This window comes from Engraulis encrasicolus, chromosome 23 (assembly GCF_034702125.1).
Source record: "Engraulis encrasicolus isolate BLACKSEA-1 chromosome 23, IST_EnEncr_1.0, whole genome shotgun sequence".
Taxonomy (NCBI): Eukaryota; Metazoa; Chordata; class Actinopteri; order Clupeiformes; family Engraulidae; genus Engraulis; species Engraulis encrasicolus.
The window spans coordinates 50,419,175-50,434,199 of record NC_085879.1 but is presented as its reverse complement, the minus strand read 5'-3'; the positions used below and the strand labels follow the sequence as shown (position 1 = coordinate 50,434,199).

The following is a 15,025-nucleotide window of genomic DNA, read 5'->3' as shown; positions in this document are numbered from 1 at the left end:
GAACAGATCTCAGAGTAGAGTAACAGAATGATAGATAGTGGAAGAGGAGGCAGAGAGATGGACAGAAATGTGGAGAGAGACGATAGAAGAGTAGAGGGAGAAATAGATAGATAGATAGATAGATAGATAGATAGATAGATAGATAGATAGATAGATAGATAGATAGATAGATAGATATAGACTTGGCACATTTCAACAGATTTGAATCATTTTCATTCATTTCGATTTTGCAACTGAAAAACAGATTTCCTAGTTGGAATTGGCGATATTAAGAAATTCCCACTTGATATCAGACACGTCCACTTGGGATCAGAAACGGCCACTCGGTTACGTTCTGCAATTGAAATGCTTTAAATCCAGATTCAGCTGGATAGACTGGAGCCCTGGTGTCCAATCAAGTGAGATAGAGAGATAGATCGGTGGTCATGTGACCAGTGAGATTCCTTCCTCGTCCTCCCCGGATGTGATTGGCAGCTCAGTAGAGTCCCGCCCCCCTGAGGTTCTGCTCCAATGAGACTCCATCTCCATGCAGACCACAGGTCCCCTGGCCCCGCCCCTCTGCTGTCTGTGACACGCGGCCTCCTGATTGGCTAGTGTGGGAGTGGGTGTGTCCGGAGAGGTGAGTGGGGAGTGGCCTCGAGAGGGGAAGCGAACCAAGGCTACGCCCCTTAGCTGCTCAGCCAATACCAACGCCCGCCTCCTGGCTGGGGGGCGGTGCCTGAACAGCAGAGGACCAATCCTGGGGCTCCGCCTGGACGAGGGGGCGTCGGCCTCATCTGCGGATGGGGAGGAGTCAGAGGAGGAGGAGTAGGAGGGACACACAAGAGGAGACGCAGGAGAGACGAGAGGAGAGACGAGAGGAGAGACGAGAGGGGAGGCTGGTGTTACCGGGGAGACGAGAGGAGAGACGAGAGGAGAGACGAGAGGGGAGGCTGGTGTTACCGGGGAGACGAGAGGAGAGGCTGGTGTTACCGGGGAGACGAGAGGAGAGGCTGGTGTTACCGGGGAGACGAGAGGGGAGGCTGGTGTTCCCGGGGAGACGAGAGGAGAGAGGGGAGTTTCTGGCGTGAGTGGAGTATTTGGTGTTAGTGGAGTGAGTGGAGAGCAGTCTGAAGAGGCCATTGAAGCGCCAATAGGGGACACACAAGAATCATGTGACACGGGGGAGTCACATGACACGGGGGAGGTTGGTGGGTGGAGCCTGTCTGTATTGTCACGGCGTAGGGCAGCCAATCCCAGGGCTGTGCTGGAGCAGGGGGAGGGCGGGCTAATGGGGACATTGGCCAATAGCAACGTTGTACTGAAGGCAGTATTGTCCAATGGCATGTCTGCACTGGAGGAGGGGGAGGGGCTTGTGAGGGGGAAGGAGGCGTGGCTGTTGGAGGTGTGCAGCGGCCTGCTCAGCAGAGGGGTGTGTCCTCGTCCGGGTGGGCGTGTTCTTCTGCGCAGGAGGCGTGTCCACAGGCGACGCAGGCGGCGACGAGAAGAGGAGCGGCGAAGATGACGACACACAGCTGAGCGCAGAGACGACAGCACACACACCTGAGGACACACACACACACACACACACACACACACATTAGAAGAGGAGCGGCGAAGATGACGACACACAGCGGAGCGCAGAGAAGACAGCACACACACCTGAGGACACACACACACACACACACACACACACACACACACACACATTAGAAGAGGAGCACAGAGAAGACAGCACACACACCTGAGGACACACACACACACACACATACGCATACGCACACACACACACACACACACACACACATTAGAAGAGAAGCGGCGAAGATGACGACACACTGCGGAGCACAAAGACGCCAACATACACACCTGAGGACACACACACGCATACACACACACACACCAGAGGTGTCAAAAGTAAAAGTAAAAGTACTTTTGTGGTGTAATTACAACACTAGCACATAGCTGTTACATCATGTACTCCACTGTACCTAATGAGATAGACTGTGTTGTTACTGAAAAATACTAAAAACCTAACCACAGGACCAACCACAAACTTGATCCAATCAGTGCAGAGTTAGCTGATTGTAAGACACAGGTCTACTGGTTACTTTTTTTTACTTTTACTTTTGACACTTCTGACACACACACACACACACACACACACACACATTAGAAGAGGAGCGGCGAAGATGACGACACACTGCCGTGTTTTTGTCAGAGACACAGTAGGTATCAATAGAAACAAAATAATTTATGATATCAGAGTGGGCAATTTTGACTATCCCATGGTGAAACATATCAATGAATACCATGGTAAAAATGATTCTCTGCTGCGCATACAGGGCGTCGAACATATCAAACCTCTTCCGAGGGGTGGGGACAGGCTAAAAAGACTTAATCAGAGGGAGACTTTTTGGATACACCAACTGGATGCCATGCGCTATCCTGGTTTAAATGAGGATATTGATTTTACTTGTTTTTTGTGATGCTTGTTTGTACTTCTGGACATTTTTTTCTGTGGCATCACTTATTACCCCAGACTATTATTTTTTTCTTTGTTTTCTATGGTGTGCGCAAATGTGTGTAGTGCGTAATGGGTCACATGTGGTGATGTCACTATTTAAGGGAGGCCTTTCTTCTCAATGTTGAACCTAGCCCTGATGAAGACCTGGTGAGGTCGAAACATGTCGGCTTTTTAATGTAACCCCAGCCCAGTACCATTAAAGGCTTTTTAATGTAACTTCCCGTTTGGACACCTTATTTTGGAGTGCCTGGATGAACTCTTCTCTCTACAAGATAATTTATGTTGAGTAAGAGTTGAACCATTGAAGAGCACATCCTGAGAGTCCAATAGATTCTAATCCAGTGATTCCTAACCTATGGGCCGGGGACCACTGGTGGGCCCTGAAGGTGTTCCAAGTGGGCCTTGAAACTATTTTCTACAAATTATAATCATATTTTGGTGTGTGGTGTTGTGGATTTATTTGAGTTTTATTCTTAATTAGGTCAAAGGTGGGCCCTGAACATTTTTGACAATTTCGAATGGGCCCCAAGTTGGAAAAGGTTGGGAACCCCTGTTCTAATCTATTCATTAGAATGTTATGATCAACTGCCTCAAATGCAGCACTTACTGTAGATCAAGTAATACAAGGACAGTGGTTTTCCCGTTGTCAGTCGTATGTCGTTTAAGACCTTTATTAAAGCAGTTTCAGTACTATGTTTTTGTCGAAAACCTGAATGAATGACCATTCAAATATAAGAAGTCATTACTCTGGTTAAATACTACTCTCTCAACAATCTTACCTATGAAAGGAAGATTTGAAATGGTCCATAGTTTTTAAGCACACAGTACCTTTCAAAAAAGGTTTTATGACTGCAGTTTGTGGAAAAACTCCTGATAAAACAGATAAAATAGAGCCATTGACAATCTGTATGAGCTCAGATGCTAGATAGCTGAGAACACTTAAAAACAAACTAGTAACCTAGGCAGTGTGTCAAGACAGCAAGTATGTGATTTAAGTTGTGACATCGTTCTTGGAAGGGTTTGGATGTCGAGGCCGTTATTTCAGAAAGGAAAGTTACATTATGCAGGTGTAATGGCTACATGAAGATATGGTTGAACTTTTTATTCTAATGTTTTCAATTTTCTGATATGGGGTGTCAGGGTCCCTATTACACTGTGTGTGTGTGTGTGTGTACTGTACCTGGCTAGGTGTAAGTGTAGTCCTCTACAGGTGGGATGAGGCCCTGTGTGTGTGTGTGTGTGTGTGTGTGTGTGTGTGTGTGTGTGTGTGTGTGTGTACCTGGTTAGGTGTGTGTGTGTGTGTGTACCTGGTTAGGTGTGTGTGTGTGTGTGTGTGTGTGTGTGTGTGTGTGTGTGTGTGTGTGTACCTGGTTAGGTGTGTGTGTGTGTGTGTGTGTGTGTGTGTGTACCTGGTTAGGTGTGTGTGTGTGTGTGTGTGTGTGTGTGTGTGTGTGTGTGTGTGTGTGTACCTGGTTAGGGGTGTGTGTGTGTGTGTGTGTGTGTGTGTGTGTGTGTGTGTGTGTGTGTGTGTGTGTGTGTGTGTGTGTGTGTGTGTGTGTGTGTACCTGGTTAGGGGTGTGTGTGTGTGTGTGTGTGTGTGTGTGTGTGTGTGTGTGTGTGTGTGTGTGTGTGTGTGTGTGTGTGTGTGTGTGTGTGTACCTGGTTAGGTGTGTGTGCTGGGTAGTCCTCTACAGGTGGGATGAGTCCCTGTGCGATCAGCTGACCATAAGAGGGCGGGGCCTCCCTCTGGACTAGCTCCGCCTCCAGACGCGTCATCTGGGTCTCGAACGCCCTGAAGAAGAAAACAGTCACATTAGAGGGAGCGTGTGTGTAGTGTGTGTGTATGTGTGTGTAGTCTGCATGCTGTGTGTGTGTGTGTGTGTGTGTGTGTATAGTGTGTGTGTGTGTGTGTGTATAGTGTGTGTGTGTGTGTGTACTTGTATTGTGTGTTGCATAGTGTGTGTAGTCGGCATACTGTGTCAGTGTGTGTGTGTATAATACCTGTAGTGTGTGTTATGTAGTGTGTGTAGTCTGCATGCTGTGTGTGTGTGTGTGTATAATGTATAGGTGTGTGTGTGTGTGTGTGTGTGTGTGTGTGTGTGTGTGTGTGTGTGTGTGTGTATAATACCTGTAGTGTGTGTTGCGTAGTGTGTGTAGTCGGCATGCTGTGTCGGTGTGTGTCTGTACCTGTAGTGTGTGTTGCGTAGTGCAGTGTTTCCCAACCTTTTTTGTGCCAAGGCACACTTTTTCCCTTGAAAAAAATCTCACGGCACACCACCAACCAAAAATTATGAAATAATGAAAACAAATTATACTCTGATCAGAGTGACTATATTGTTAATATAGGCAGCTACAAAGTGTCTTGAATAGCAATCAAATAAACACAAAATTGTTTTTTTAATCATATTTTAGATTTCCCCTTTCAAATAAAAAGTGCACTTAACATGTTCACTTCTTAAAGAAGCTATAAACTTCAAAGTAGGCCTACAATTTACAAATTGTTATTCTGTCCAAAAGCATTCTATTAGCAGGAATACAGAAATTAATGCTTATTCTGACAGTAGCAAAATTTGGGAAATATTTCACTGTTACATTACGCATATGTACAAATATCAATCTCTGTATATTTTAGTCACTTAATCTTATTGTGAAACCTAAGCGTCTTTCACCTTTGGCTAAGGCCCGCCCTAAAATGCTGTTTGACCACAATCACAGCGCTGCGAAAGGACGAGGTCGGTCAGAACAGAAGAAGTCGGACAGTTTGACAGCGCTTCATGAACTCGATGCGAAAATCTGATGTTTTCAAATGGAAGATATTACGGTCATATTATTATAAAAAACTGATTGGAAATTGTGCCTGGGGTATTTGTGACAAAGGTGCAAGCTTCCCCGCAAGGTAACAGGAGGTAATCGCTTTCCCCTTTCCCTAAAACCGGACTAATTATGCTTACCAGCAGTTGGATAGTCTGGCTTGAAGGGTCTCTGCATCCTCACACTCGACTAGAAAGCACGCGGACCAACAAACTACGTTGTGTGCTCAATCATGCCACCACCTCACTCGTTTAACTTTTCAGTAAGGTTGTAAGCAAAACACAAATCTGTTTCAGGGTAGGATTTTGGTTTTCTGACCTAATTAATGAAGAAACAGCGCTAGCAAAGTTAACTATCAGTCACGTCAGGAGGATTGTTTTGACTAGCAGCTGATGGACGTTTTTTGTTAGGGCTACTGAAGATACATCAATTTAATTAGCTACCTGCTGCCACCTAGTGATAAGGAATTATTTCATGCTTAGGACGCCAATCAACAGCAGACAATAGGCTACTAGAAAACAGGGCTGTAGTCAAGTCCACCTTTGTAGAGTCCAAGACAAGTCCAAGACTAATCAAGTCCGAGACGGGTCCGAGTCCAAAGAGGTTCAAGTCCGAGACAAGACCGAGTCCAAGTCAAGTCCGAGTCACATGTCGGTCAGTGTTAAACAATGAAAAGGATGAATGTCTATAATGTGAACCTTGGAAGGTAACCTATATGCCATGGATGTGCCATGGAAGCTCAACTTTAGAATCTATGATGGTCAGTGTTCTAAACAAAATTTAATGACAGACCCGGGCAAGTCCAAAAGCCTAATTAATTTTCCGAGTCCAAGACAAGTCAGAGTCCAAACAATACCGAGTCCGAGACAAGTCCAAGTCCACAAAAAACGGACTTGAGTCTGTACTTGAGTACTACAGCCCTGCAAGAAAATGACATAGGCATTACTGTATTTGCTGATAATAACGATGAATTCACACACAAAAAATCCCCAAGAATTTTCCACGGCACACCTGACGATCTCTCACGGCACACTAGTGTGCCGCGGCACAGTGGTTGGGAAACACTGCTGTAGTGTGTGTAGTCTGCATGCGCAGGCCAGTGTGTATGTATAATGTATAGGTGTGTGTGTGTGTATAATACCTGTAGTGTGTGTAGTCTGCATGCTGTGTGTGTTTACTTGTAGTGTTTGTGTGTGTGTGTGTGTGTGTGTGTGTGTGTGTGCATAGTATGTGTGTGTGTGTGTAATGTGCGTGTAATGTGTGTGTCTGTACCTGTAGTGTGTGTTATGTAGTGTGTGTAGTCTGCATGCTGTGTGTGTGTGTGTGTATAATGTATAGGTGTGTGTGTGTGTGTATAATACCTGTAGTGTGTGTTGCGTAGTGTGTGTAGTCGACATGCTGTGTGTGTGTGTGTGTGTGTGTGTGTGTGTGTGTGTGTGTGTGTGTGTGTGTGTGTGTGTGTGTGTGTGTGTATACCTGTAGTGTGTGTTGCGTAGTGTGTGTAGTCGGCATGCGCAGGCCAGTGCGATGACCAATAGGAGGCTCACAGCCAGACAGCCAATCACGGCCGCCGCTATCAGCTTGCGAGGCACGGTCGCTAGGCAACCCCTCTCATCACTCCCATCACCACAGTCATCCTGCCCATCACACCTGAAAACAACAACAACAATAACAACATCAACAATAAATAACAACAACAACAACAACAATAACAACAACAATAAATAACAACAACATCAAAATACATATGTAGTCTGCATGCTGCGTGTCTGTGTGTGTGTGTGTGTGTGTGTGTGTGTGTGTGTGTGTGTGTGTGTGTGTGTCCACAGTCGTCCTGCCCTTCACACTTGAGGTCAACAACAACAACAATAAACAATAAAGAGCCCTCTCCTCTCATCACTCCCGTCCCCTGTTGTAGATTTGTAGCGAGGCGTCCATCTTGATCACTACATTCTGGGGCGGTTGCCATGGTTTCAACAACTTAACAGACAATAATGGACTGAAAAACGACCCGACACTAACGGTAGATAAGCGGGATACTGGGCAGAGTTGCCAGACTTGGGATGGGCGTCTGCGGGTAAAAACTAGTGTTGCACGATACCATTTTTTGGCCCCGATACGATACCCGATACCTGGCTGTGCAGTATCGGCCGACACTGATACCATACCGATACCACCCTATTTGAAATGCGAAGGGCTGCAGTGCATACTACTTGGATGTAAAATAGTTGCATGGCTTTGTCAGGCTGCTGCCTACCTTTGTGAAACAGGAAAAAGACTAATACAAAGTGAATCCAGCAGAATTTGTTATACTTTTTAAATACTTCTATGAAATAACTAATTTCAAGGCTATTTAAGTGTCATACAAGCACCTGTAAATGGTATCGGTGCCCTATTTGTTGGTACTCGCCGATACTGATACCACCATTTTAGTGCCGATCCACCGATACTGGTATCGGTATCGGTGCAACACTATTAAAAACGGGAAAAATTGTCCATTTGGCGTTTTATTGTCAGCCGTTTTGGGCCCATATAAGTCAATGTAATTTGTTGAATTTGGGCGGAATTTAGCGCATTTTGGCTGTTTTTGAGAAGCTTTTGGGCGGGATTTGATCAGACACATCTGGCAACACTGATGCCGGCCTTCGAGGTTGACCAGTCCCAAGAAGTAGCTTGGTGGAGACATCTCCGTCTCCGTCTCTGTGCTGCGCATGTTGCCAGAATTTGGAGCCGCCATTAAAGGGGTATGCCACTATTTTGGGGCACAATACAGTTAAAATCATTGGATGGGGTTTATAAAGGTGGTAAAGTGTCTTATTTTTCATGTTAAGCGTTGTCTTGCTTTAAGACAAGTTAAAAGAGGGAGTATGTAGCTAAGCTAGTGAAAGTCAATGGATCACTGTAGCATACATCGGCTTACATGAAAAATAAGACACTTAACCACCTTTATAAACCCTGGTCAATTTTAACTGTATTAAGCCCCAAAATAGTGGCATTCCCCTTTAACTTTGTGGAACCGGTCGCCCCGTCGGAACTTATCCCTTACGTATAAAATACAGCACTTCACCTCCATGTCTCAAGGAGGCAGTGTTGAGTAGCGTGGCACATGATCGCCCCCTCCTGGCAGCTGTAAGTAATATATATAGTAATATAGTAATGTAATGATATTGACCTCCATGTCTCAAGGAGGCAGTGTTGCGTAGCGTGGCACATGATCGCCCCCTCCTGGCAGCTGTAAGTAATGTATGTATATAGTAATATAGTAATGTAATGATATTGACCTCCATGTCTCAAGGAGGCAGTGTTGCGTAGCGTGGCACATGATCGCCCCCTCCTGGCAGCTGTAAGTAATATATATAGTAATATAGTAATGTAATGATATTGACCTCCATGTCTCTAGGAGGCAGTGTTGAGTAGCGTGGCACATGATCGCCCCCTCCTGGCAGCTGTAAGTAATGTATGTATATAGTAATATAGTAATGTAATGATATTCACCTCCATGTCTCTAGGAGGCAGTGTTGAGTAGCGTGGCACATGATCGCCCCCTCCTGGCAGCTACGACACGCACGCTCATCGGCGCCCCCTAGACACTGCTGCTGGGAATCACACCGCTGATCAGCCCTGTAGCACGACACCACCACTCCACCTACACACACACACACACACACGTACATGTGCACGCAACACACACACACACACGTACACGTGCACGCAACACACACACACACACACACACACACACACACACACACACACACACACACAGCATAGCAATTACACACAATTACTTGCATCGTCTAAACCAGGGGTGCCAAACTCAAATTGACAGAGGGCCAAAATCAAAATCTGGAGCGAGGTCAAGGGCCAAACTCAGTATTTATTTACAAAAACAGACACACGTAATAGTAATATTTAAATTTCACAAACAGCTTCCCATGAAAGATCAAATGTGCCTGCACACATTACGTTTGAGCGTGAGCTGTTTCATTGGCTTCTGCCCACTCATATTCCTGTGATGCACAAATTTTCATGATTGTTAAAGCCTTAATACGCTATACATTTATGGTGTATGAGGGCCATATTTGAAATGATCTCGCGGGCCAAATAAAATGACTCTGCGGGCCAGATTTGGCCCCCGGGCCTGAGTTTGACATCCCTGGTCTAAACAATACATTCTGTATGTATATATACAGTACAGCACATGTGTGTGATTTATTGTGTGTGTGTGTGTGTGTGTGTGTGTGTGAGTGTGTGTGTGTGTGTGTGTGTGTGTGTGTGTGTGTGTGTGTGTGTGTATAGTATATATTACCGGTGCCCTGTGCTTGGCATGGGTACTCCCCCTGAGGGCTGTGTGTGTGTGTGTGTGTGTGTGTGTGTATGTTACTGTGTGTGTGTGTGCCTGTGTGTGTGTGCGTGTGTGTGTGTGTGTGTGTGTGTGTATGACCTGCTCCTGCTGCTTGGCAGTGGTGTTACTATGTGTGTGTGTGTGTGTGAGTGTGTGTGTGAGTGTGTGAGTGTGTGTGTGCGTGTGTGAGTGTGTGAGTGTGCGAGTGTATGAGTGTGTGTGTGTGTATAGTATTAGGGATGTCCCGATCCGATATCTGCAAGCATATAAGTATTCACTTACAGTTTAGAATATTATTTGCAATGATGGATTTTCAATGGTTTCATTTGAATCTGGTTCAAGAGTAGAGCACTGGTGGCATTTTTGTTTGAGTAGTTAATTGACTATTATTTTGCCTAATTTGTATTTAACAGGTTTCTCAGTACAAACCATTGTGTATTACTCAAATTCACCTAATTCAGCTTGCTAGTTGTTATCAAGAGTAAACCCCTTTTCACCATGAGTGTGACAAGAAAGTAAGTAGGCTAAATAACTTTCAATTTAAATACTCCGATAGGCCGGTATCGGTATCGGCCGGTATCGGATCGGAAGTGAAATAAAATATCGGTATCGGATCATTACCGGTGCCATGTGCTTGGCATGGGTGTGTGTGTGTGTGTGTATGCGCGTGTATAGTATATTACCTGTGCCCTGTGCTTGGCACGGGTGTGTGTGTTACTGTGTGTGTGTATAGTATACACATTACCGGTGCCCTGTGCTTGGCATGGGTACTGTGTGTGTGTGTGTGTGTGTGTGTGTGTGTGTGTGTGTGTATGCGCGTGTATAGTGTATTACCGGTGCCCTGTGCTTGGCATGGGTACTCCCCCCGAGGGCTGTGTGTGTGTGTGTATAGTATATATTACCGGTGCCCTGTGCTTGGCATGTGTGTGTGTGTGTGTGTGTGTGTGTGTGTGTGTGTATAGTATACACATTACCGGTGCCCTGTGCTTGGCATGGGTACTCCCCCCGAGGGCTGTGTGTGTGTGTGTGTGTGTGTGTGTGTGTGTGTGTGTGTGTGTGTGTGTGTGTGTGTGTGTGTATAGTATACACATTACCGGTGCCCTGTGCTTGGCATGGGTACTCCCCCCGAGGGCTGTGTGTGTGTGTGTGTGTGTGTGTGTGTGTATAGTATAGTGCAGGGGTGCTCAATAGGTCGATCGCGATCGACCAGTCGATCGCGGGGGCAGTATTAGTAGATCGTAGGAGGACACTTAAAAAAAAAAAAACTAAAAAAAAAGTTCCCTATGGATACCCAGGATCTGACAGGCTAACTCCAGGCGTCTACACTGTAAATAGCCTACCATAAACACAACGACGTCTTCAGATAAGGAGGATAACTGTCAAGCGCCACACTCAAACTCTTCATAAGTCATAACATCGGAGCACAAAAAAATAGGACGGCACGAGACGTTTGCCGATACCGTGCGCTATATGTTCAGTTAGTAGCCTACAGGCAGCGTCACCGCTCAAAAGAAACAGCCAGAGAAGAAAACAACCGCCCGAACACCGGCAATCCCCTGCTTTCACCTCCTTTTAAACAATGCTCTGAGAAGTGCAGGCAAGATGCAACTCCCGCATTGAGCGTGGAGTTGGCTACTTCGATTAGATTTCATAGGCACGCGTGCGAGGGGAGAGTGAATGATGTGTGCCTGTTTAACCTGAGTGCAGGCGCGTCTTTTCAAATGGTCTGTTCAGCGCGGCCGCTAGACAGAGAGCGCGATTTTCGGTCCATTCAGTAGATGTCTCCTTGTTTATTTTTTGGAACTAGGGATGTCTGTAACGTCCACGAAGACAATATCATCCACGTGAAAACGCCAAACGCCCGCAAACCGCTGTTCTGTCTACTTCTCACAGCGGCATTAAAAAAGTCCTCCACGAAATCCCAAACCAACAACCCTTCAAATAGGTGACAGCAAGCATGCACACATGAAATAACACTTCAGGGAGGGAGAAAATAGCTCTGCACTCATATTAAAGTGAAAAGGGGATTACATAAAATCTGTCCAAAAACCAAGAGGGCACATCAATAACTTCATTAATATTATGTTCATTTATGAAAATTACATTTATCATAAACTTGATAGCCTACTATGGTCTCCCTTTGTGATCAAAAACAGGCGTAATTTACAGTAGGCCTAAATAAGGTCTGTATGAGGTTGTTATTCACTGCTGATTCACCTTTCATTATTATTGATGTGTAGGCCTATATAGGCCTACAAATACATTTTCATATTGTGTTAAAATTGCATTTCTAACAGCTGTATTTTCAAATGTTCTCCCCCGAACCCCCAGTAGATCACTTCCACACACCCATCTCAATAAGTAGCTCACATGTTGAAAAAGTCTGAGCACCCCTGGTGTAGAGCAATTACCGGTGGCCTGTGCTTGGCATGGGTACTCCCCCCGAGGGCACTGGGTGTGTGTGTGTGTGTGTGTGTGTATATATATTACCGGTGCCCTGTGCTTGGCATGGGTACTCCCCCCGAGGGCACTGGGTGTGTGTGTGTGTGTGTGTGTGTGTGTGTGTGTATAGTATAGTGCATTACCGGTGGCCTGTGCTTGGCATGGGTACTCCCCCTGAGGGCACTGGGTGTGTGTGTGTGTGTGTGTGTGTGTGTGTGTGTGTGTATAGTATACACATTACCGGTGCCCTGTGCTTGGCATGGGTACTCCCCCCGAGGGCACTGGGTGTGTGTGTGTGTGTGTGTGTGTGTATAGTATACACATTACCGGTGCCCTGTGCTTGGCATGGGTACTCCCCCCGAGGGCTGTGTGTGTGTGTGTGTATGTGTGTGTGTGTGTGTGTGTGTATAGTATAGTGTATTACCGGTGCCCTGTGCTTGGCATGGGTACTCCCCCCGAGGGCTGTGTGTGTGTGTGTGTGTGTGTGTGTGTGTGTGTGTGTATAGTATAGTGTATTACCGGTGCCCTGTGCTTGGCATGTGTGTGTGTGTGTGTGTGTTTATGCGCGGGTATAGTGTATTACCGGTGCCCTGCGCTTGGCATGGGTACTCCCCCCGAGGGCACTGGTGTGTGTGTGTGTCTGTGTGTGTGTGTGTGTGTGTGTATAGTATAGTGTATTACCGGTGCCCTGTGCTTGGCATGGGTGTGTGTGTGTGTGTGTGTATGCGCGGGTATAGTGTATTACCGGTGCCCTGTGCTTGGCATGGGTACTCCCCCCGAGGGCACTGGGTGCAGCCCTGCTCGTCTCTCCCGTTGGGGCAGTGCCAGTGGCCGTCACACCGCTGCCGCTCTGAGAAGCAACCGTCACCGTCCTCATCCTCACCGTCGCCATAACGACCGTCACCAGGGGCACCGATGATGTCATCACCACCACCACCACACGGGCTGTCACCCGGGAAACAGTAGCCCTGAGATGGCAGACACACACACACACGCACGCACGCACACACACACACACACACAAAAGACACACACGCACGCACGCACGCACGCACACACGCACACACACGCACACACACACACACACACACACACACGCGCGCACGCACGCACGCACATGCACACACACACACACACACACAAACGGAGAGCAACACAGACAGTGAAGTTTAACTTAACACTAAAATATGGGGAACAATACTTCCTTACGCAACAGTAACCGTTATCTGTGTGTGTGTGCGCGCGTGTCTGTCTGTGTGTGTGTGTGTGTGTGTGTGTGTGTACCATAAGATGCACAAAACTGCCGTCCCCTGCTGTCCATAGTGGTGCGGTACACTAGCGTCATCTGTGTGTGTGTGTGTGTGTGTGTGTGTGTGTGTGTGTGTGTGTGTGTGTGTGTGTACCTTAGCTCTGTAGGATGCACTAAAGCCTCTCCCTCTGCTCTCCTCAGTGGTGCGGTACACTAGCGTCATCTGTGTGTGTGTGTGTGTGTGTGTGTGTGTGTGTGTGTGTGTGTGTGTGTGTGTGTACCTTAGCTCTGTAGGATGCACTAAAGCCTCTCCCTCTGCTCTCCTCAGTGGTGCGGTACACCAGCGTCATCTGCCCCCTAGTGGACTGTAGCTGCGGTGCGTGCGTGTTGTAGTTGCGGTCCATGTCCAGCAGGAGGTGCTGTGGCTGAGTAGAGAGGCCGTCAAACACCCGCAGCTGATCCCCCTCGGCCAGCCGCAACAACACCTGATGATAATACAATGATAATAATAATCATAATAATAAACATAATAAATGATGATGATGATTATAATAACAATAACAACAACTACAATAATGGCAATAATAATTATTATTATAAAAATGAAAATAAAGATACCGGTACTCAAGATCATAATACAGACCAGGGTTGGAAATAAGTACCCGTCCACCCACCAAGGATGGGTAAATGTCAGGGCTGACGGGTACATTTTTCAACCCACCAGTTACTTTTAGTGGTAAAAAAGGTGAGTGACTGGTCAATTTTAAAATCTACCTGCCACAGTGACTGGTGGGGAAAAAAAAAAAAGTTTCACCCCTGGTACAGACAGACACAAAAACATCTTCATAATAACAATAATAGTAACATCTACTGCTACTCATAATAATAGTAATAGTAATTATAATAACAATGTTATTAATTCCAAAAAGACTATAATAACAATAATACCACTACTACTACTAATGGCAATAGCTCATTATATTTGAAGCGCCTTTCAAGATATTCAAGGTCACTGTACATTGAAAGCGGAAAGACAAGACAATGAACAACAACAATAGCTACACCTTCAGCAGTAGGGGGCGTTGGTCTCCAGAGTCCAGCGTCCACACACACTCCTGCTCCCCCACCGTGACCCCTGACCCTGTAACCGGGGGCGACCGCAGGTAGTCAGGGGAGACGAAGGTTCCGTAGAATCCTCGCAGGCGGTGAGCGCAAGGGGCGGAGTTAGAACCCCAGAGGGGCGGGGCACAGGAGAGCTCGTCTAGGCCATCTGGGCAGTCCTGAACACACACACACACATTAGACACACACACACACACACACACACACACACACACACACACACACACACACACACATTAGACACACACACACAAACACACACACACACACAGCCACACCACACACCACGATATTTCACACACACACACACACACACATGTAACAGATGCCAACCATAGGGTTCTATGGATGCCAACTAGTAGAGTTGGGCTCTAGAACGTTAGTTAACTTCTGTAGCCTTCTGAAGCTTCAGATAGGGCTTTCAGGCCGACCAGAACGGAGCTGGAGCTGGTGCCCGCACCAGTTACGTTCGGCACTAAAGTGCTAACCTGCGAACCGCCCGTGTTCAAACCGGGCTCCGAACTTTTTCCGCATGTGACTGTGTTACCTG

The 15,025-nt window shown here is 46.6% G+C and overlaps 1 protein-coding gene across 1 annotated transcript in view; it reads right to left on the bottom strand.

Moving 5' to 3' along the window:
* Window positions 1–330: 330 nt before the first annotated feature.
* lrp3 (low density lipoprotein receptor-related protein 3) overlaps window positions 331–15,025 on the bottom strand; it is a 23,276-nt gene continuing 8,581 nt past the window's right edge. Inside the window, exons 5-12 of the mRNA XM_063189986.1 lie at window positions 14,418–14,633; window positions 13,635–13,838; window positions 12,850–13,072; window positions 8,813–8,963; window positions 6,794–6,967; window positions 4,166–4,298; window positions 1,218–1,542; window positions 331–776 (exon numbers count right to left, since the gene is read on the bottom strand). Coding sequence (XP_063046056.1) covers window positions 424–776; window positions 1,218–1,542; window positions 4,166–4,298; window positions 6,794–6,967; window positions 8,813–8,963; window positions 12,850–13,072; window positions 13,635–13,838; window positions 14,418–14,633 — 1,779 coding nt within the window. The 3' untranslated portion in view covers window positions 331–423. The remainder of the gene's footprint in view (window positions 777–1,217; window positions 1,543–4,165; window positions 4,299–6,793; window positions 6,968–8,812; window positions 8,964–12,849; window positions 13,073–13,634; window positions 13,839–14,417; window positions 14,634–15,025) is intronic.